Below are 22,220 nucleotides of genomic sequence, written 5' to 3'. Positions count from 1 at the left end.
TGCTCATGAGGAGGAAACAGAGGGATCGAGAGCCCAGTGTCTGGCGTCAGTCCCCTGCTTTTAAAGACTAGGCCCACACTTACTAGCTGTGTGACCTTGGGCATGTTTCTTACCCTCTCTGTTCCCTCTGTCTTTATCATCAACAGCTTAGAAAAGAATGGTGAGTATCAAAAGAATAGTACATGTAAAGTTGTTTAGCATAATGCCTGGCATAACAAATGCTGACTATTGTTATTATATATTATTATTTTAAGTGGATAATTGTTAAATGAGAAAAACAAGCCACAGAATAGTAGGTCATATGATCTCATCTGTAGAGAAACAAAAGAACAGAAATTTTCTTTAAGTATATGTTTATGAATGAACATTTCTAGAAGGATATACAAGAAATAGCGTGTCTTGGGAGTGAAAATGCAAGGCAGAGCAACTTCACATCCTACTTTGGACACATCTCATCAGCAGCAAATGTGACCTTTGTAATAAAGATTAATGACCATCTCTGTTTCACCATTAAGTCATTGACTCAACCAACATTACTGACAGCCTTTAACATCTGCCTGAATTTCACAAATCAAAACAGTACTTTATATGTATTTCCCCTTTTCTTCCTGCTTTTTCATCAAAAAGCTACTATTTATCGAGTATCCATAAAAAACCTGAAAGCTTAGAATTTTACGGGAAATGTAAATATATAAATATGTGTCACAAAAAAGACAACAATAAAATATAAAGTATAATTATACAAGCACAACCCATTTGAGAGCATCTTGAAGACATAGCAATTTACAACAGATGTTACATAACTTCTGAACTACGATCTAAAAATAAGAATAAATAATGACTTCAGGTGACCTTTTTTAAACTCCATGTTAATTAATCCTACTTCTAAGTAAGATTAATTAACTTCTAAGTAAGATTAATTAACATAAGTTTAAAAGCACTTGTTTTTTCCTAAATAAAAGGGTCAGGAAATAACTGCTTTTTCATTAAGTTGGGGAATTATCTTTTAGTCTTGCATGAAATTTATACATAAACTCCCCAAATTACCTTTTGTGAATGCAGTACTTTACAATAATGTATTATTTAGATACATAACAAAGTGCATGCTTGAATATAAAAGGGTAACGAGAAAGAGACAGCCAATTAACTGGCTGTAAATCTCCTTAATGTGTTTTATTTTAGACGTGCAACACTGAACCCAGTGAGCTAATAGAACTTTGCAGAAGAAAAAGGAGTGGAAATGTTTAACACGGTGGTAAGAATGTTCAAACTCCATTTAGTGTAGAAATGTGTCCTGATTTGAGAAAGTGCCACATAAAATATTTTCAAAAATGAAAAGAAAAATAAGGAAAGGTGATCTGCATTATTGAACAGCACTGATCCCTCCCCCTTCATACTCATCTCCTTCCTCCCCTGGCCCCAACCAGGACACTGACTTTCTCGCCCTTGCTGAGCAAGCTTTGTCCTTTCACAGCTTTTGCATGCACTAGCCTGTCCCAGGACATCCCACTCCCCGCCCCGGTTGACATCTGTCACTGGTCCGTGAAAAGATTCCCCTGGCCTCCCAGACCTGCCTTTGGAGTTAGTGGTCTCTCCAAGATGCCTCTATAATAACACCTCTCACCTGTTACTAGGACCCTCTCTTTACCTGTGTGTCCCTCCCAGCCCCACACCCACTGCACCAGGGGCTCCTAGAAGGCAGAGTCTAGGTCATGATGGTAAGAAAGGCAGAGGACAATAGATGCTTAACAAAATAATGAGGTCAGCCCAACCCCAACCCCAAGGGAAGACATGTGGAAACGCTTTCTTAAGTCTCTGAACTGCCATCCCTAGAATATATTGTAGTAGTTGTGCAGAATGGCAATAATTCCACACCAAAGTGGGCAGAGCTCAACTCCACACTGTGAGCGATGACCCTAAATGCAGTGATTTGCTGTCTTTTTTTGTGTTGAGATAGAACATAGGTGTTATTACACCTTTATTTCAAACATATTAATTTGCAAATATAACCCCTATTTTGAAAGTGAAAAAACTAACATAAACATGAAATGTCTCCTTTTTTACAGCCAGGAAGACTTTGGGACTTTATATTTAGTGCCATTTTTCATATTAATAGGTATTTGCTATATGACACATTTTAAAAGTAAATATATTAAACCATGGATAACAATACTGAATTTGTTAGAAAGCTGCTCATGAAAATTCCCCAAACAGCAATCTTTGAAATAGTCATTTGTTAGTTCACCCAACTTAAGAAAGTAACTTATGCATATCAATGTAGAGAATAATTCTATTTTCATTAAATTATTTTATATAAAATAAGGGTCAGTCAGTAAAAAAAAAAACTATGCTTACAAGTAAATATTTGAGCTTACTTATTTAGAAGACTATAATAGAATTAGCCTCAGGATGAATGGGCATAAATAACAGACCCATAAAAGGCATTTTTATAACTAGAGAGTTATTCAATAATCACAGGATTTTTGCATCATTGTAAAAAGTCTCTTTTTTTGAGAAATATTCATCCACTCCTAACCTATGAATAATAACATGATATAAAACAGTTGCTATACAGGATTCAGTCTAGCAAGAAGAAAAAAACTGCCCAGATGTAGTATCTCTGATTTTTTTTTGCTCTGGTGTGCATGGAATTGGCCTCTGTGGTTTATGACTTTCATCGTGAGACAGTGAAGTCAGAAAACAGACCCACAGTCCAGAAATGACAATCTCGGCCTGACAGCTGAGGAAACTCTGGCATGCCATGCAAAGCTGCTAGATCATCTCTTTCTTTCTCTTCAAAGGCCACATTGACACGAGGGCATCAGACTCCTATTTGTGCTCCCTACAGTAGCAGTAGGCTCCCGGGCCAGCTGTGCAAATAAAGGATAAAGGAGATCAGGGCGGACACAATACCGCATGCCTCCCTGTCTTCTGAGGCCAGGGCATTCCTTTAGGATTTGCTCCCTTGTTAACTGTCTAAGTCAGGAACGTCTCTTGAGCAGGGCCAAGATCAAATTCCGGTTATTTCACAACAACTTAAGTACAGACAAAAAGATAAGAGGATATGCACGTTTTTAAAACCAAAATCTTCAAATCAGCTTTTTTGGCTGCCCGTGATCTGCTTGCCGTCGGGGACCAAACCGTGTAGAGAATGACAAAAATGTAAGAAATCCTCTGTCATTTTAGCAGTATAAGGATTGGGAGAAATAACTACACATAGAAAACTACAAATATATGCACAACCATGCGTTTTCTGCAACTACTTCATGCTCTTTCCCAGCCAGAATGTGAGTTAGCTCAAAGTATAGATGAATGAATGAATAAAAAAATAAGAAAGATGCTCTCATCATATTAATTATATAGAATTTTCCAAATCACCATGACGCTGGTCATTAAAAGTGTCACAGGACGAAGGACTGTATTTATTAAGCTTGGTTATGTGCCCACCACCCCATGCCTTACCTCATTTAATGCAACCAGCAACACTGAGAAATGTGGATTATTAGGCCCATAGAAATGATAAAAGCTGACTCAGGAGGTATAACTTATTCAAACTCACACGGCTAGTAAGCTTGAATCCATACTTGCACCAATCAGTCTCTCCAAAACCTCTCCCTTTCCACTACCTCAGCCTGGCACAACAGAGGGTCCTCCTGCTAAACCACACTCATGCCATGCCCCGAGTGACATTTCAAACCCTGCCAGCTTCATCTTATTTTTAAACTTAAAAAAAATTAGAAAAGTAATTATCTTCATGTACCCTATCTTCTTTTATAAAGTTTCCTTGGGAAGCAATATTATTCATCAAGTTGATTAAAGACCTCTATTTGTGTGGTTCTCCCATCTAGGTTTCTAGTCCCGTTCTGCATCTCCAGCTGTTTCCTGGGAACTTTCTTGGATCTCCTGCTCCTGTGCATTCATACTGATCAAGTCAGAGCTGAGCTCGTCCCTCCCAAACTAGCTTCCCTGCCTCCTGCTTCGCGGTCACTGCAGCTGGTGCCTCTGTTCCCAGCCACATCTAAGGTCACCTCCCAGCTCCCAGCTTTGGCTCACCCTCTTTCACTCATTTTCCTTGTCCCTCCCCATCCCAAGACTATCACATCTTGTTTTGAACTAAATCGAGTCTGTCTTACAGTCCTCCCACTGCAGAGCCCCAGGCATGGTCTTGTCATCTCTCGCATAGGGCACCCAACACCAGCCTCCCCCGCTTACCTAACCCCCATCTTCTCCCCCCTCCCCCATACAACCACCTTCAGTCTTCCCTTTTCTTGTGTCACTGCTTTCACCAACACCTCCAGTGGCACAATCTCCCTCCCAGCACCCCAGCCAACCTTCCCTGCCCTTTCCACACCTCACCCTCTGCTCCAAGCGCACTTGTTTGCCTGGGCGATGGCAGCCCTTCTTCAGGAGAAGCTCAAATTCTACCTTCCTCCCACTGAAAACATGATGATGGTAACAGGAACAGTGACAACGCTGCCATGCATTGAGCACTGGATCTGTTCTAGGCACGACATAGCGCTGTACATGCTCTTCATGGAATCCTTGCAACCACACAAAGCAGAACGACACCCCCGGTATCTCATTCCTAAACGAGGAGGCTGGGGGCTCGGAGAGATGAAGCGAGTGGCCTGAGGACATGCAGCTGACACCCGGGGAAGCAGAAACTCGAACCCAGCTCAGCTGATGTCAGACCTGCTGCCTCCTTTTTAACCCAGTCCTCATCAATTTCACTCTCCCCCAGCCTCTCACGTCTGCCCTAAAATAATGAACACCCAATTAGACTCATCACCTACCTTGCACAGGTAGTCCTGTGCATGCTGCTTTACTTAATGGCTTCTAGTAAGCATTTTATTGTTTTTTAAAATTTTATTTTAACATTTACTTGTGCAGATCTGTGGGGTATAGTATGTTATTTCAATACATGTACACACTGCGTAATGACTCACTTAGGGTAAACAGCATAGTTTTGTACCCATCAGTCCACCCCTCCCCCCTCATGCCCGCTCCCCACCCGCCCAGCCTCTGGTAACCATCATTCTACCCTCTCTTCTCTTCTATGAGAATCACTTTTTTTCTTGTTTTAGATTCCACATATGAGTGAGATCATGGGATATTTGTCTTTCTGTGCCTTTTTCCTAAAGCCAGTAAATAGATAGAAGCTAATAATTACTCAGGAGTATCAACCAGAATCCCAAAAGGAAATAGACAGCAAATTAAAATTAAATAACATGAAAAAAATTGAATAAAGAGATTATTTACAAGGGTGTAAACAGCGTTTAGGAAAAGCAACAGGAGGGACTCTGGTGATAGCAGCAGCAAGAAACAATATCACTCATGCCTGAAGGGGGAAGACAAAGTTACCTGACCCCAGAGAGATCCACGTACATTTTTATTTCCACCCTGACACCTTGGCCACTGTCTTGCACAGTGTAAATTCTAAACATATACTCCTGGATTACTTAATTGATTAAAAGTTCTACAAGTATAGTTAAAATGAGCAAAGAAGCATGCTTTTTAATGTATTTCTCCTTTTAATGCTTGCCTTAGTATTCTTGTCCTATTATTAGTCTCTTGCTCTTTTTTTTTTTTAATGCCTGGTTGTAATACAACAAGTATGCCACTAGGTGTCAGGACAACATCACTCAAACCCTCACACAGGCCTCACTATACAGCATAAGTGCTTTCCCCAGGATATCAGGAAGAGTTTCAAATATGAATAATGAAAAGTATAACTCAAAGAGTAGACAGTCCAGGAGACCGGCGGTGATGGCGGAGTATTTTCTTGTGCCTTAAGTTGACCTCACTTGTTAACAATGGGACAGGGATACAGTGATCAATTGAGCCTGGAGTCACACCGGCCAGGGATTTTTAGCTGTGTTCATAAGAGGGATCATGGTGCAGTGGAAAGAAGCCTGTGCTGAGAACCAGAAGACAGGGCTTAGCCTCTGAACTACAAGGTCACCCACTCTGGAAGACGGCAGTAGTATGGGCCTGACACGGTGCGTCTGCTGTGGGAACTGCATAAGGAGTGTTGAGCACCCAGTGAGCTCCCCGGTGAGCTCCACTCCAGCTGACTCTCCCTCCTTCCACTCTGTTCTGTGTCCCTGTTCCATGGCCTCTCCCTGTTTTTCCCCACCTGTCTCTTCTGTGCAGGCTCCTCTTCCTCCTGCTTAGAGATCCCCTGGAGCTCCTCAGGCTGCCCTGTCCTCTTTCCACGTTCCCTTGTGCAAACTCATCCATCTCCATGGGGTCAACTGCATCCACAGTCAATCTCTCATTTCCCTCCTTAGCCCAGATCCATCTTTCCGAGTGCCAGCCACATATCCAACTGGCCCCAGGCTCTGCAAGTCCAAAATTGGACTGCTGACCATCCCCCACATGTGTTCCTCTGCCAAATACCACTGTCTGCACAGCAGCTGATGCCTCCACCTGGGAGTCATGCATGCACATCACCACCCACTCTCAACTGCCCCACATGCCCCACTCTCAACTTCCTCTCATTCCTATCAAGTCTGCCTCCCACACATTTCTAACCCCCATCCACTTCTCCAACCGTCACACCCACCCCCTTGCTAAGCCACTGTGATGCCCCACCTGGGTGGCTCCTAACAGGTTTTCCCTAACATTACCCCTCCTTACCCCCAGCTGTGTTCTCCAAACAGTAGCCAGAATGATCTTCTTATAGATTCAGGCTGCTCCTTCCCTTCTTAAAACCTTTCAAAGATGTCTGGTTGCGCAGGATAACCTGCTGCCTTGCCAGCTACAACCGAACCTCTCTCCAGCTGCCTTGCAGGTCCTCCAGTGTGCCAGCCCATCTCCTCCCTCACAGCCCTGAAGAGCAGCTATTCTCACTTGTAGGGAGTTGAACAGTGCCCACAAAATAATATGTTCATATCACAATTCCTGGAACCTGTGGCTATAACCTTAGATGGCAAAAGATGTGATAAAGTTAAGGGTCTTGAGAGGCAGAGATACCCTGGATTATCCAGGTGGGCCCTAAACGCTATTCCGCGTATCTTCACAAGAAGGACACAGAGGAAGATCTGATGCAGATGCACAGAGAAGGCCACGTGAAGACAGGTGCACAGACTGGAGTGAAGCAGCCAGGAGCCAAGGATTGCCGACGGATGCCAGAAGCTGGAAGAACCAAAGAACAGTTTCTCCCCTAGAGCCTATGGAGGGAGCCTGGCAATGCCAGCACCCACTGTTGGACTTCTGGCCTCTAGAACTTACGAAAAACATTTCTGCAGTAATTTGTTACAGCAGCCACAGGAGCTCACACAACACTCTTTCTCCAGGCTGTGGCCAGGTGACCTCTAATTCCAGCAGGCCCAAGCTCACGTGTTAAACTGTGGCTCCCTAGGACCCTCTCCACCCCACCACCCCCCCGTCACCCACTTTCATGCAAAACCAAGTGAGGCCACCAAATTATCCAGCAGGGAAGGAGCAAGAAGCTTTGGCTCTTCTTCCTTGATGCACCCAAGCACCTTGTCAGGTACCCAGAAATACCGGCTGGGGATGGGGGGAATCTTGTCTGTCTCTCCTGCTGGACTCTGAGCTCCAGGCTACAGGGACTTTCTTTGTCACTAAACCCCTAGGGTCTTGTCTGATGCCTGGCACATGGCAGGTGCTAAATGGTTAGTTGCTGAATGAATAAAAAGATACAGATTCTCCCCTACTTATGATAGGGTCACGTCTCGATAAATGCATCAAAAGTTGAAAATATCGTATCAAAAATGTATTTAATACACCTAACCTACTGAACATCACAGCTGAACCTAGCCTACCTTAAACGTGCTCAGAACCCTTACATTAGCTTATAGTTGGACAAAAATGATCTAACACAAAGCTTATTTAATAAAGTGTTGAGTATCTCATGTAATTTACTGAATAATGTAATGAAAGTGAAAAACAGGATGGTTGTATGGGGACTCAAAGTATAATTTCTATTGAATGAGTACTGATCTCACAGAGTCAAAAACCTGAAGTCGGGGACCATCTGCATTATCATTAATGGCAGTTAAGATCAAATGACAGAGAAGTGTAAAAATAAGTACCATGGAGCAAAGCTGTTTCCCTGTGATTTCTTGGCAAATTATTGAAAATGGTATTTGAGTGGAAAGATTTGCTTTTCTTTCCTAAGGATTTTATAATTCTGCATTTTAACTAATTTAGTCAGATGTCACCCTTGCACTAGAGAGGTGTTCTTATTCTCACTGCTTCCCATTGTCCTATAGATATTTCTCAAAAAGTATGCCCAGCTTTTGGGTGCACCTGTGTTGCTGGCCCTTATTTCTCACCAATAACAGGGCTGCCTCGGTCAGTCATGACCTTGATCCTCTGAGTTCAGCATGGCCCCACATTTGCTGAGCTCTGCACCCGCCTAGGCTGGGTTCACACTGGGTCACAGAGCTCAGCAGTTGTTGCTATGGAATTGAACTCCACATGAGGAGACCAAAGGCCCTGCTGCAAATCACTGAAAACTTAATGAGGTGACTGACCAGGGCAGACACGCCAAAACCTACCTTCAGCCCCAAACTGCAACTAGGATTCCTAGGAAAGGTTCTGTGATATTTGCTCTCTCGTACATTTGGCCTATTTGGAAAATATATGATACATTCTACAGTGTAGAAGGCGAATATAAGCTTGTTCTCTCTCCCTGCTCAGGCACAAATGCGACATTTCAAGAGACTTGGCATACTGAGAACCTGTTAGCTGGTGTTTTTCTTCTATACAGATATCAGCTACACTGCTGCTTCTACCACTATGATTATTAATAGACCAAACAGTATAAAACGATGGGCACGGATCCTTCCTCTATCCCTAGGCCTCCCAAATCCTGTTCAGAAATACTTCCTCAAGCACTTACATAGGAAATCCTACAACTGTGAGTTCATTTTTTCAGCTTTTGCAAGTTTTCTATTCTTCAAAAATCAAATTATTACTCCTGACAGGGGGGACACGTTTACAAGCTAAGCTGGAGTTGTAAATTGCAAGCTGGTGAGCTGAATTCCACTGGAAATTTTGTTTAATATTAGGCACTGGCTTTTTAAAAATCTGAATTCTGGTGCTTTTTCATGACAAATGCATTGTCCAGCTCCCTACAGTCCCCAGTGTCCACAGTCCCATCCCAGGTCCCCTTCACTCAGTTACCTGCTGTCCCCTAAAAGCATTTGAATCTGTCACCTCAGACAGGGATTTCGTTTCTCAGAGAATTCTCCAATAGCAACAAAATGAACCAGAGAGTTCTCGGAGGAGGAAGATGTGGCAAGAAAAACAAAACAGCAGAGCCAAGGCTAAGGGGTTGGTGACAGACAGCTCTTCTAAATTCCAGTTGGGTTGGAATTTGTTTACATTGAAATAGAACATAATTGACTTACATGAACTATGGGACATAAAATTATTGCTCTGAGCCATTTATCAGGCTATGGTTAGAGTGTCCTAAAACACAGCTGTGTGAGTGATAAAGAGATGGAATTCTAGAACTTTGAGTGCAAATAACTAAATTATTTGGAAAACGTTAACAATAATTAAAATTTCCCAAGTAAATTCCATTTTTATCATGGACTACAGGCTCTTAGGTGCATAAGGGACAAGTAGATGAGACTGCAGAAAAAATACTTGTACACTTTTTAGTGATTTAACATTCCCAAAGGAAAGAGTGACTCATTAATGTTTGATTTTGGCTTTCAAACCAAGAAGACTAAGACAATTCTTGAGTTTTAAGCAATTTGACCTCCTTGTATGTAAAACCACCACATCACAGTCTTATTGATTTCACAGTTGCTAAACTCCCTTTAATGGTAAATGGTCTGAATCTATTTTTTTCTTGAAAACTATAGAAGGTGTGTTATTATCATCTTAAAGCAGAACTTAGGTCCAATCCTAGTTGGTAAGGACATGTAATTTTCCCTGCAAGGAGGCAACCACTAAATACATAGAACTTCCTCCCCTGAAGCTGATAAAAAATAATTTAAAATCCTGCCTAATGTCACCTCATCCACATCCTTAAAGGGGGATTATAATGAGGTTTTTGGAAATATTAGGGCATAATCACAAATTATTTTTTTGAAACCAACTATAAAGCTGTCATAAGCGAAAGTCCATGCCCCATATCCCAGAACCACAGGATGTTGGATCTGGGAGAGACAGCACCAGGCATCTAGTACAGACCCTTATTTCCTAGGTGACAGCTCTGAACCTGGAAAAGGTCAGCAGGATAAGCTCCAGTCTCCCACCCTCAGCCCGGAGCTCTTTCCAGGATGCCATTGTACTTGTAAATGCTCTGAGTGCAGCAATGGTCCTATTTGCTGCTGCTGCTGCTGCTGCTGCTGCTGCTGCAAGTGCATATTTCTGGCCCTGCCTGAAATTCACGAGGGAATTTGAACTGTGTGAGATTACTCCTTTAGTAACAGGCTTAAATGCTAGTGCTGGGGGGAGAGGCTCCCCACTAGTTCTGTTCTCTCTTCTCTTAGATATTCAGGTGCCCTTACAGATACCCTGGGTTGGCGTGGCCACCAGCTCAGGCTCCCAAAACTCGTCCAGGCTGAAGTCTGAATTTTATTGTATTGATTTATGTGAATTAACTGCCTACTAGGTGCTATCTACTGTGATAAGCTCAAAGAAGTACTAAAAACATAATCCCCTGTTTCCAGAGGGGAGAAATGAGGGGAGTCTTATACTTCTAGACTGTCCACTATGGGTCAGGACTCAGAATAAACTTTGCACACGTGTTCTCAGGGCTCCCTACTTTTACAGAGCGTGTGCTTGCGTTCTCATCAAGAGGGCGGGCACATCCACACTCAAAGCCAACCAGAGCTGCAGGTCAGATAGGAGAAGTACTCGGAAGAGAACCAGGTTAGAGCCTGCCAGGTGGTCCCTTGAGAGAGACGGCGGCACTGGCTGGGATGAGCAGGAAGCCTGAGGGGTGGCATCTCCACTGAATGCTTTTAGGAAAAGGGTGGCGAAGACAGAGGTAGAGTGGAGGTGGGAAGATATTCCAGAAAAGGGTAGAAAAGTGGGAAAATTCAGGTTATCTTCAAGAGAGAGTGAGGCCCAACCAGCACAGCTGGAGAGAATCAAAGGGACAGTTGTGGTGATTACAGATGGAAAAATAATTGAGGCTAGGCTGCAGCTTCCAGTGAAACATTGATGAGGCCAAACTTTATTCTGCAGGTAGCAAAGGAGCCCACCCTTGGTTCTCTACTTTAAATATATCCCAGCTCCACTCAAACTCTAGCTCTAGTCACCAGCTAAAATGCTAACTACAGCTGTTTCGTGGCCTAGGGCCAGCCCTGCTTGTCAACAATTGCCTTAGACACAGCAGTTTTGATGTGGCTCTTGAACAAACACTAGCCCACAAGAGATAAATAATTTCCTTCTTAGGACTACCCCACTATACCACTAATGAGCTGTGCAACCTCAGGCTGATCCCTCAAACCTCTGAATTCAATATATTCCTATTTTCATCATCCACCCTGAGCAGTCACTGCAGCTCAGGAGATGGGCTGGCTGCTGAAGCCAAACCACCTCCTAGTCATACACAGGCCATACTCCCAAATTCTCAGCTGGAAAACGTCACCAGCACCTTGCAGCCTTCCATGGGGAACCCATCTGTCTCAGGAGGTACAGAGGTTTCCTGGTGTTGTACACACAGCCCTCCCTGACCACCCAGAAACAGGGACACACCCAGCAGAGTGCAGCTCAGCACCGTGAGCCTTCATCACCCCGAGTCTATCTTAGTGGGGGCAGAGTGCATCCTGCACACATGCAATGGCTTGTGATTGTTTAATAGCCCAAGGAAGTGGAAGAAAAGGACCAATGGGGTAACAGAGGGAAACGAGACTTGGTTAGATTAAGTGGTCCACCCAAGCTCAGAAAGTGATGCTAACACCTGGGTGGTGGAACCTTAGTGTAAGCATGTTTCTATGATCATGGAGCAAATGCTGGGGTTGAAGGCGGACACCTGGGTGTGATTCCTGGCTCTTCCGCTCATTAGCAAGTTATTTAGAACTCTTGGGAATTCAGGTTCCTTATATTGACAGATGGAAATAATAATAAGCCCTGTCTCACAGAGCTGTCGTGGGGTCAGAGCAGGGCTTCTCAACCTCCGCACTGTTCGCATCTGGGGATGGATCATTCTCTGGTGTGGGTCTGTCCTGAACATTGTAAGATGTTGAGCAACGTCCTTGGCCTCTACCCATTAGACACCAGTAGCACCCTCTCCACCCGGCTGTGACAACCAAAATATGTTTCTGGACATTGCCAAATGTCACCTGGTAGGGGGTGGCAGGGGAGAAGGCAAAATCACCCCCAGCTGAGAACCGCTGAACTAGAGGGACTGAAGCTTGTAAAGGCACACAGAACAGCTGCAAAAACAATTCTTGGACCCGTATGAATTGGAGGACCCACCAAACTGGCTTTAGCAAAGGAACTGTCCCTCTGTGTTTGGTCTCCTCACCCCCTTCCTGCCAAAGAGCTGATCAAATCCATTTTCTTAGGTATCCAGCTCAAATGTCTTAAAAAAATTTAGATGCACTAAGTTTTTTTCTTTTGTTGTTGTTGTTGTTTTCTTTTTTCATTTGTGCAATCTTAATATGTTTATAGTAATAACATCAGACAAAAGCCAGGGGTTTTTTGTTATTTCTAATTAATTTGCGCAATTACATGGAAAAGCTAAAGCACTTCTTAGGTTGCTAGTTTTTAGTGTCCTAACTTTGTTTTCTTGCAGCTTCAGTTTTAAAATTATATCCTGAAAGTGGCTTGAAAAAACTCAAGATAAATTCTGGTGACCAAAACTTTTGATGTATTGAAGCTAAGTAGTTTAAGTGTCAGGGGATTTGCCATAACTTATGCTTTACAGTAGCTGCCTACAGTAAAATAGCTCAGCAAGGTACCCCATATGAACTGCACATGAACTGTGTGAAAGCAAAGCAATGTCATGGGAGAAACACATAGTCTCTCTCCTCAGGAAGATAATGTTTCATGTCTTTGTAGACTGATCTTTACTGAATCGTTCCTTTTGAATGTCATTGATATCCCTGTAGTATTGATTTGGACACTGTTATGAACTGAATGTTTGTGTCCCCCCCCCCAAATTCATATATTGAAATCCTAACCCCCAATTTGATGGTATTAGGAGGTGGGGTCTTTGGGAAATAATTAGGTCATCAGAATGGAGCCCTCATGAGCGGGATTAGTGCCCTTATAAAAGGGACCCTAGAGAGATCTCTCTCTCCATCATGTGCGTATATGAGAAGACAGCCATCCACAAACCAGGAAGGGGGCCCTCACCAGACACCAGATATGCAAGCACCTTGATCTTGGACTTTCCAGCCTCCGGAACTGTGAGAAATAATTTCTGTTGTTTAAGCCATTCAGTCCATGGTATTGTTATAGTAGCCAGAATGGATTCAGACATGTTTCAAAAGAATCATTGATCTGACTCAAAAATTGTCCAGTCTTCTGAAACACAGTCCTTTCTTGTAAAATTGTGAGAGTATTCTGAATCAAAGAATTGCTTGATCTAATATGTCAGCACAAATGAATGCATAAGCTGCCATAATCTGGTGTCAGAATATAGGGGAAATGTTAACGGATGTTCAAGAGACGAGTAACCAAGAGGGTTCTTGTGCTTTGCAGAATAGAGAATCTAGTGATTCATCAAGAGACTACTAGTTCTGGGTGGACTTGAGCAAGACACTAACCTGCTCTGTGCTTCGGTCTCCTGCACTACAAAGATGGTAAGATAAAAAGGTGGTTGTGAGAAGTCAATGAGCTGAAACATTTTGAGCACATAAAACAGTGCCTTGCTCATCAAAAGCATTCAATAAATGTAGCAATTGTTTCAATTAGAACACTATGCCACAGGTTTCAATTGGTGCTATCCAAAAGTAGTCCTGTGGTTGGGCCGGCCCGGTGGCACACTGGAGAGTGCGCCACTTGGGAGCGCAGCGGTGCTCCCGTGGAGAGTTCAGATCCCATGTGGAGACCGGTTCCCGCTCACTGGCTGAGCGCAGTGCGGGCGCAACACCGAGGGTTGCGATCCATTGCCAGTCCCCGGTACGGGCGTGACACCGAGGGTTGCGATCCCGTTACCGGTCAGTAAAAAAAAAAAGTAGTCCTGTGGTGAAATGTCTAGAAAGACTGCTTTTAACAAAGTTAAATGAGGTTTTCCCCCCCACTTACTGCAGTATTTCTCAGAGCCTTTAAAATGCTGATATGCAACACAAATATCAGGATAGTAACCCAGCATACACCATTTGATACCAGGACCCTTTCTTCATAGGGCAATGCACAAGACTAGAATCATATAAAACACTGGGCAAATCACTGCTTCGTACACTATCTTCTAAGCCTGACACACAGTCTAATATAATTGGGATTGCTTACCAGAAAATTGAGCAATGTGAAAAACTTTGATTGTAAAAGACATAAACATTACCGACTACCAAAATATGCTAAGGCTCTGGAACTACTTAATGTTAAATATTCACAATCATTCAAAATTCAGGTATGCTATCCATGTTGATTTTTATGTCACTTACCCGAGACCCCTTTTCAGGAAAGCACTGGCACACAGAGCAATCTCTTCCTCCGCAAGGGCCAATATATTTCTTTCCACCCTGGAAAGTGAAGTGTCTTATTTAGTACACAGGTACTCATCACTTAGTTCGGTACATAATATATACATTATAACAAGCACTCTTGGTTTATCTAACTCATGAGAGTTCCACAGTACACTTTGACCTTTGGATCCATTAGAAGAAAAGACTAATATTGATGTATAAAAAGGCAAAAAACTAACACCATTGCTTAATAATAAGCAAGAAGCTTGTTATTATAAGCAAGAAGCTTCTGAAGCCGAGGACACTGAAGAAAAAAAGAGAAACAGCCTCCTTCTGAAGGCACTTTTCTTTAACCAGAACCTTCTGCAATTCTTTTTTGATCTACTAAGTTATGAACAGTCTTAGAGAATAAACTCTACAGTTAGGCAAACCATAAGTCCACAATAGAGCCTAGTTTAAATGCCAAGCTTGGCTTTTTTAGTCTTCACCACCCCCCCAACCCCTTGCTTTACTTCCAAGGTCAGCAAGGGCACGTCTCCCCAATGGAGTTTTTCCCAGGACCATTCTCCAGTCAGTCACAGCCTTGGGCTTCAGATGAAAACTATTCTTCTTACAATTTGTTCATACTCCAGGATGCTTCCTCTAATGCATCCCTCAACCAGAAGGCTCCTGAACTTGAACAACTGGGGCCCTTTCCCCACTTTAGCTAACTTTTCTTCAACACTCTCTTTAGAGAGTCACTACGCACACACATGTCCTTTGGTGAAGAATCAGCACCTTATTCTCACAAATCCTCCTTATGTATATCCAGATTCAACAGCTACCTCAACACAAAAGTATAGTTCCAGAGTGACTATTTCCATAAGTAGATCCCTTAAGGATAAACAGAGCCACCATGATGCACCCACAATGAAAATGAGACTGAGCATTTGTTCACAAGCTGGGGGCTGCAGGATGGGAGCAAGTTGGTGGTTTGGGCCCCAAGTGGTGGTAAAAGCAGCTCTAGGTGCCAGGAGCTGAGGGCATGGACAGCAATATCAAGAAGGCATCAGAGACGAACTTTGCCTATTTCATGATCTTGCCTAGCCAGTCCTCACTGCAACATTTGTGTATTAAGCACACATTTCTATAACTGATAGATATTTTTAAGCTTAAGGCTATAAACTGAAGCCTTTAGACCAACGCATAATAGGAAAACATAAAACAATCAAACCAATATTTATAGTTCTGATGGAAGATGTATACATATATACATGCATACTTATATATATAAGTATGTGTGAACACAAATAAATATGTACACATATGTGTATATATGTGTGTATGGGAGGGAAAGGATTCTATCCAGCATATTTTTTTTCTTATTAGTCACACAATTTAGAGTTCTTTTTTGGAGGAAAAATGTACTCAGACACAATCCAAAAGGAAATATCCTTAAACATGAATAAAAAAAGACATCTTTATAAACAAAATTCTCATGGGTCACTAAAGGAATATAAGAATTTGAAGCTTAACAAGAGCCAAGCAATTAGATAATTCAAGTTTTAAAATGTCGTTGAAGTTTCAGGAATATACGCCTCTTAAGTTTTGAGTAATATTGTTATCTATGAATGTAAAAAAAAAAAAAAAAACCATTAAGTTCAAAACTCTGATAAGGTTAAAAAAAAAAAAAATTAGAGGCCCGAGGCCAGGTCAGGACATCATGAGAGCACTTAAAGTAACTAGTCTGAACACTTGGGTTCATTTAAGGTTGGGATTCATTACTATGTGTTCAAAAAATATCAAAACAACCAGAGAAAAAAAGGTCAGTTGATTAGATGGCTTGATAATAAAAGCAAGTTTGTTATTTTTGTTTTTTATTTATTTTTGCCAAGCATCACTGGATGTTTGTAACAAAATTACATTTCAGGGAAGAATCAGTTTAAAATAGATTAGAAGATTCTAATGAAGAAACAGAAATAGTCACATACAAAGCTTTGACTTAGACTAATAAAGAAAAAGGCGAGGGGTGATTTTAGTCTCTGCAAAGTTCTTCTACATCAGACATACCTCATTGAACATTAAAAGGGGGTGAATTCATTAAGGAAGAGTCTGCACCTCAAAAGTAGATTGTATAAACCCTTGAGAAAGATAAAGACAGTGTCTCAGACAACTAAACATTCCAAGTATGAACCACAGTCACTGGGAACACACACTCTCAAAATCCAATGTTATTCTTCCTCAGAGGGCAAAAAGGAAAAGCCACTATCTGCTTTATCTCAGGTATTTTTTAAACAAATACTTGTTGCACAGAAAGGTCAACAAAAGAAGTTATTAATTTCGAGAAGATTAATAATCTGTCCTACGTTTGTATCTCTATTTTCTTTTTTTTTTTTTTTTTAAAGATGACCGGTAAGGGGATCTCAACCCTTGGCTTGGTGTTGTCAGCACCACGCTCAGCCAGTGAGCAAACCGGCCATCCCTATATGGGATCCAAACCCGTGGCCTTGGTGTTATCAGCACCTCAGGACGGCCGGCCCTCTATTTTCTTTTTGAAAAACAAATAGCATAGGCACATAATAAAAAGTTCAAATAATGCAAAAAAAGTATAACAGGAAAAGAAATTTTCTCTTCTAACCCTGGGTCCATGTTCCCTCCTGCAGCAGAGGCTCACTCTCTCCAAATTGGCATCTGGGCATTAAGAAGCATTTTCACACAGTGATCATACACAGACACACACATACGGGCACACAGGCACACGAGCATACATGTGCACAAACGAACACCACATGCACACTTTTGGTGATTTTGAACTTGTTTTATTTCTACCCAAATGGTGTATTGCTCTGTACTTTGCTATTTCTACGTAGTGATATGTCTTCAAAATCATCCTGCAGGAACACATACAGCTCTCCATCAAACAAAGTACCACAACGTGTTTAACCAGTCCTTATCGGTGGACATTTGGGTAGGTCCTTTTTGCTATTGAACACCACCCTGAAATTAATGCTCTTGTGCATGTATCTTTGTGCAAAAATCAGAATAAATATATATGATAAATTCCAAAAAGCCACACGCCTGTGTCAGTAGGTATGTGCATTTAAAATCCTGATGGATAAAGCCAAATTGCCTCCTGTAGATATTGCATCAATCTGTATCTTTGCCTTTAAAACCCAACTATTGTATAGCTACTCCTGTGTGAAATCTCTAGAATTTCTGCATACTACAGCTGCCAGGAGGGTTCAGGATAGAACGATTGTTGGTTCAGGAATTATATTCACTAGTACAGAATATAAGAAACCAAGGAAGTAGCGTTTGGGACTCTGAAGACTTTTATAATAGAACAACAACCACAACAAAAAGAATATGAGACATGAATAAACTTAGAAAAATCAGGTAAGAGAAATAAAAAAAATAGACACGTGTATATATAACAGTATGTTTCTGTTCCTTATCTCAGGCGATCCTCTCAAATGCATGGGAACCGAGTTGGGCAAGTCTTATCTTCTCTACTTAGCACAGGAGAAAACCGAGCCCTGGAAAGGCTAAGGGATTAGTCAGGGGCAGAGCCGGGGTCCAACGGCTCCTCATTCCTTGACTAGGTGCTTTTTGCTCCCAACTGGTAGGAAAAGGAGAATAAAAGCAATTTTATATTTGTATTTGCTTTGAAAAGACCTGCGATAACTTGAATCACCAAAATTGGACTGGATGGTCTAAGCTAGAGCATGTGGACAGATACAAATGTGTTCACTAGAGTGATTGCCCAGAAACGTCTGAGGCTGGGTTTAGTAAGTTAGACTCCTTAGTGAGGAAGCAGGAAGAAAAGAGCTTATAAAGGAATGTTCTAGGCCTATCTTTCTCCAGAGCTAAGATGTTCAAATTTAATCTTAGAATTCTTGATTTAGGGCCGGCCCGGTGGTGTGGCGGTGCTCCCGCCGAGGGTTCAGATTCCATATAGAGACCAGTCCGCTCACTGGTTGAGCACGGTGCGGGCGCGACACCAAGGGTTGCGATCCTGTTGCCGGTTGCGGTACGGGTGCAACACCGAGGGTTGCCATCCCATTACCGGTCACGAAAAAAGACAAAAAGGAAAAAAAAAAAAAGAAGAAGAATTCTTGATTTAATCTTGAAATGGCCAAACTGCCTCTTGCCCATCTCCAAAAAAAAAAAATTAGTTATAAAATTAAAAAATCTCCAATACCTAGGCAATTCAATAAGCAGACTTCACTATAAAAGAAACCTTAGAGTTTGTCTAGTCCCAACCTCCATTTTACAGATGAGAAAAGACTTGTTTAAAAGTATAACCAAAATCATGCATTCAATAAAGTGAATTTTCAACATGCGATCAGAGCTAATTAACGTACTTACCCCATACACGTGTTGTACAGAAAAGAGAATAAGTATAAGTGACCTATAGAAAAACGAAAATGCAGATTAATTTAAACCGTCCATTTTCATGTGAAACAAACTAAAAAGAAAAAGAGCAGAGGGATTAATTCCAGAAAGCTTCTATTTATTTCTGATTGCTGCCACCAGCTGATTTGCCATCAGTCACAAGATCAATGTCACACTCTCTCTGGCAGCCATCATTACCTTTTGTCTTTCTAATCAGTCAAGAAGTATGCACCGAACCCCATTAGTATGATCCTACTTGTGCTGGGGGCCTGGGGACACTCTGAAGGTGAGAACTGGCTGGATGGATGAGTGACAGGACATGATCTCAGATGAAAACTGGAGGAGCAGGGGAAGGGAAGATTTGTTCAGCTGAGACCCTGCTGAGACCTTGTGTCCCAGGTGTCGTAGGCAGAACCACATAGAAGCAGGGAGTACAGAAGGAAACCTGACTGGACTGGGAGGATGGTTTGGAGGGGAAGGGAAATAATACGGAATAGTTAAGGAAGAGTTAGGTAGTCCAAGGCCTTACAGATGAGGTTGATATCCAACTGGGGTAAATCACTGCTACAAACAAATCTTAACAGGAGAGATGTGATGCAAAAAGACCACTAAACATTTGCATATGTTTGCTTGGGCTTACATTTGTCAACGAGCTTCCATCTCCATTGTCTCGTTTGACCCTTAAAACAGTTGTGGTTGGAGCTTCAGGTCACACCATGCCCACGGATGGTAGGAAATGGCGGCTCAGTCCTGGGCTGTGAGTTTTCCACTGTCCTTGTCCCTTGCTCTACATAGAGCCTTCTTCCTCCACCCTCTAGACCTTCCTCTTGCGCTGAGATGCTGATACACACTGTAGAAATTTACAGGGCCCTGTATCTGGGTGGGGGCCGGGCTAGGAGATGGGAGACTGGGGGGCGGGTCTAGCCCACACTTACTGGCCCCTGCACTAAAATCCCCCTGCTCCACAGCCATTCAATTGGAATTCATGATAATTCCAGTAAAATCCAGGTTGGCATTTTGGTGTAGTAACTAAGTAAATTAAGAGAAAAATAAAAAGGAGATGTTAAACACTGGGAACAAACCATTTTAAGTCAAGTTGAACTTGTATTTATAACTACTGCGTGTTAAATGAGTCCTTAACACTTTGGACATTTGTAAATAGGAATTTTTTCGTTTTATAGCAGCTATGGCCCCCACATACATAACCTCATTAAAATTGTAGGTACAGCATGGTTTTTCCACTTCTTACAGAAAGGCAAACTGACTCAGACATGTTGAATAACCTGCTCCAGAAGCTGCAGGCAGAATAGCCCCGAGGGGCCAGCTTGAGCTGGGTCCAAATCCCTGCTACTGTCCCTTCCCCCTATGCTCAGCTCATTCTTCCCACTGCTGTAAATATTAAAAAATAAGATTGGCTGGCTGGTTAGCTCAGTTGGTTAGAGCATGCTGCCGATAACACCATGGTCCAGGGTGCGATTCCTGTACCACTCAACCCCCAAAAAAAAAAAAAAAAATTACTCATTTTTGTCTTTAAATAACCATGCACAATTAAGATTCCTTTGCAGTTTCCTCCACATTCACTCTGAATAAGGAAGACTTGGCTGCATTTATGAAATAAACAGTCTCCTTCCCACCACCCTCTCTTCCTTCACTGCCCATCATCTTCAGAACCTTTCATCGTTTTCACTATTTAATACACCCAACATCTTTTTTAGTCACATGTAACAATCTCTTATTAGTTTTTAAAAAAAAAAAAAAAAAAAAAAAAAAATTACTCATTTTTGTCTTTAAATAACCATGCACAATTAAGATTCCTTTGCAGTTTCCTCCACATTCACTCTGAATAAGGAAGACTTGGCTGCATTTATGAAATAAACAGTCTCCTTCCCACCACCCTCTCTTCCTTCACTGCCCATCATCTTCAGAACCTTTCATCGTTTTCACTATTTAATACACCCAACATCTTTTTTAGTCACATGTAACAATCTCTTATTAGTTTCCTATTGCTGCTGTAACACATTACCACAAACTCGGTGGCTTAAAAATGACATGAATTTATTATCTTACGTTCTAGAGATCAGAAGTCTGAAATTGGTCTCAGTAGTGAAAATTGAGGCGTCGTCAGGGCTGTGTTCCGTCTGGAGGCTCCAGGGAGAACCTGATTCCTCGCCTTCTCTAGATTCTGGAGGCTGCCCACATTCCTTGGCTCAGGGTCTCCTTCCGTCTTCCAAGCCAGCAATGGCCAGTTGATTCTTTCCTTGGTGTTTCCCTCTGGCATCTGCTTCTATTGTCTCATTCACTTCTCAGACTCTGAGCTCCTACCTCCCTCTTTCACTCAAGTGACCCTTGTGATTCTACTGGGGCCACCCAGATCATCCAGGGTAATCTCCCTCATGTCAAGGTCAGCTTAATTCCATCTGTAACTTTAATTCCCCATTGCCATGTAATATAACAGATTCAAGGTCCCAGAGATTAGGACGTGGACATCTTTGGGGGTTATTAACCTGCCTAACATATTCGTGAAGTGCTCTGTCCTGACTCTACTATTTATGGGGACCCTGAAGCTCTGAATGTACAAGACTTTTTTATTCAAACCTAGGGAGCATGAGAGCAAGGATCTGAGGCCTTTGGCTGTGCATCTTCCCATTGGGTGACTATGAGTGTACATTTCAGGGTGAGTCGAGAGGGTTGGTTCTTAATATTAAAAATGAGTCACAAAATGGCAGGCATAATCCATGGCTTTCTGGCACCATTTGGCTTTTCAACACATGAAGCATTCAGATAATTTCTACCTATAGAACCAACATTTAGGAGAAACTGTTGAATAAGAGCAGGAGATCACACTGAGGACACTCACCAGGGATCTGTGGCCAAGGGCTTGGTCCATCTGAAAGAACACCTCATTGGTGCCACGTGCACCGATGACTTCACGGCAGGTCTTGGTACTTTGAAAAAGCCTGCCAGTCTTCTCTTCCCTTCCAGAAGACTCTCGTTGACAAGCAAGGGTCTGTGTCCTGTGTTGAAGTCTGTATGTATTAATTATAAATATATCTCTTAAAATACAGTATGCATTATAATGTTGGAAACACTTTCATTATTCATAGTAATGAAAAACATTTTCTAAAGGGGAACTTCAATACTTTTTTGACATAATCTTTCCTTAATGATGGTTAAACTGAATAAATATTAATTTTTAATCTTAGAAAAAAAAAATATTCCCAAATTTTTTTATATGTCATAATACACTTTTGAGGAATAGAAAGATTTTTTTCATATGTA

The 22,220-nt window shown here is 42.0% G+C and overlaps 1 protein-coding gene across 1 annotated transcript in view; it reads right to left on the bottom strand.

Annotated features, from left to right (window-relative positions):
* COL4A4 (collagen, type IV, alpha 4) overlaps window positions 1–21,845 on the bottom strand; it is a 118,407-nt gene extending 96,562 nt beyond the window's left edge. Inside the window, exons 1-3 of the mRNA XM_008567337.1 lie at window positions 21,799–21,845; window positions 18,915–18,957; window positions 14,547–14,624 (exon numbers count right to left, since the gene is read on the bottom strand). Of these exons, the coding sequence (XP_008565559.1) occupies window positions 14,547–14,624; window positions 18,915–18,957; window positions 21,799–21,845 (168 nt within the window). The remainder of the gene's footprint in view (window positions 1–14,546; window positions 14,625–18,914; window positions 18,958–21,798) is intronic.
* Window positions 21,846–22,220: the final 375 nt, after the last annotated feature.

Source organism: Galeopterus variegatus, unplaced genomic scaffold (assembly GCF_000696425.1).
Source record: "Galeopterus variegatus unplaced genomic scaffold, G_variegatus-3.0.2 Scaffold310, whole genome shotgun sequence".
Lineage (NCBI taxonomy): Eukaryota > Metazoa > Chordata > Mammalia > Dermoptera > Cynocephalidae > Galeopterus > Galeopterus variegatus.
This window is presented reverse-complemented; position numbering and strand designations above follow the sequence as displayed.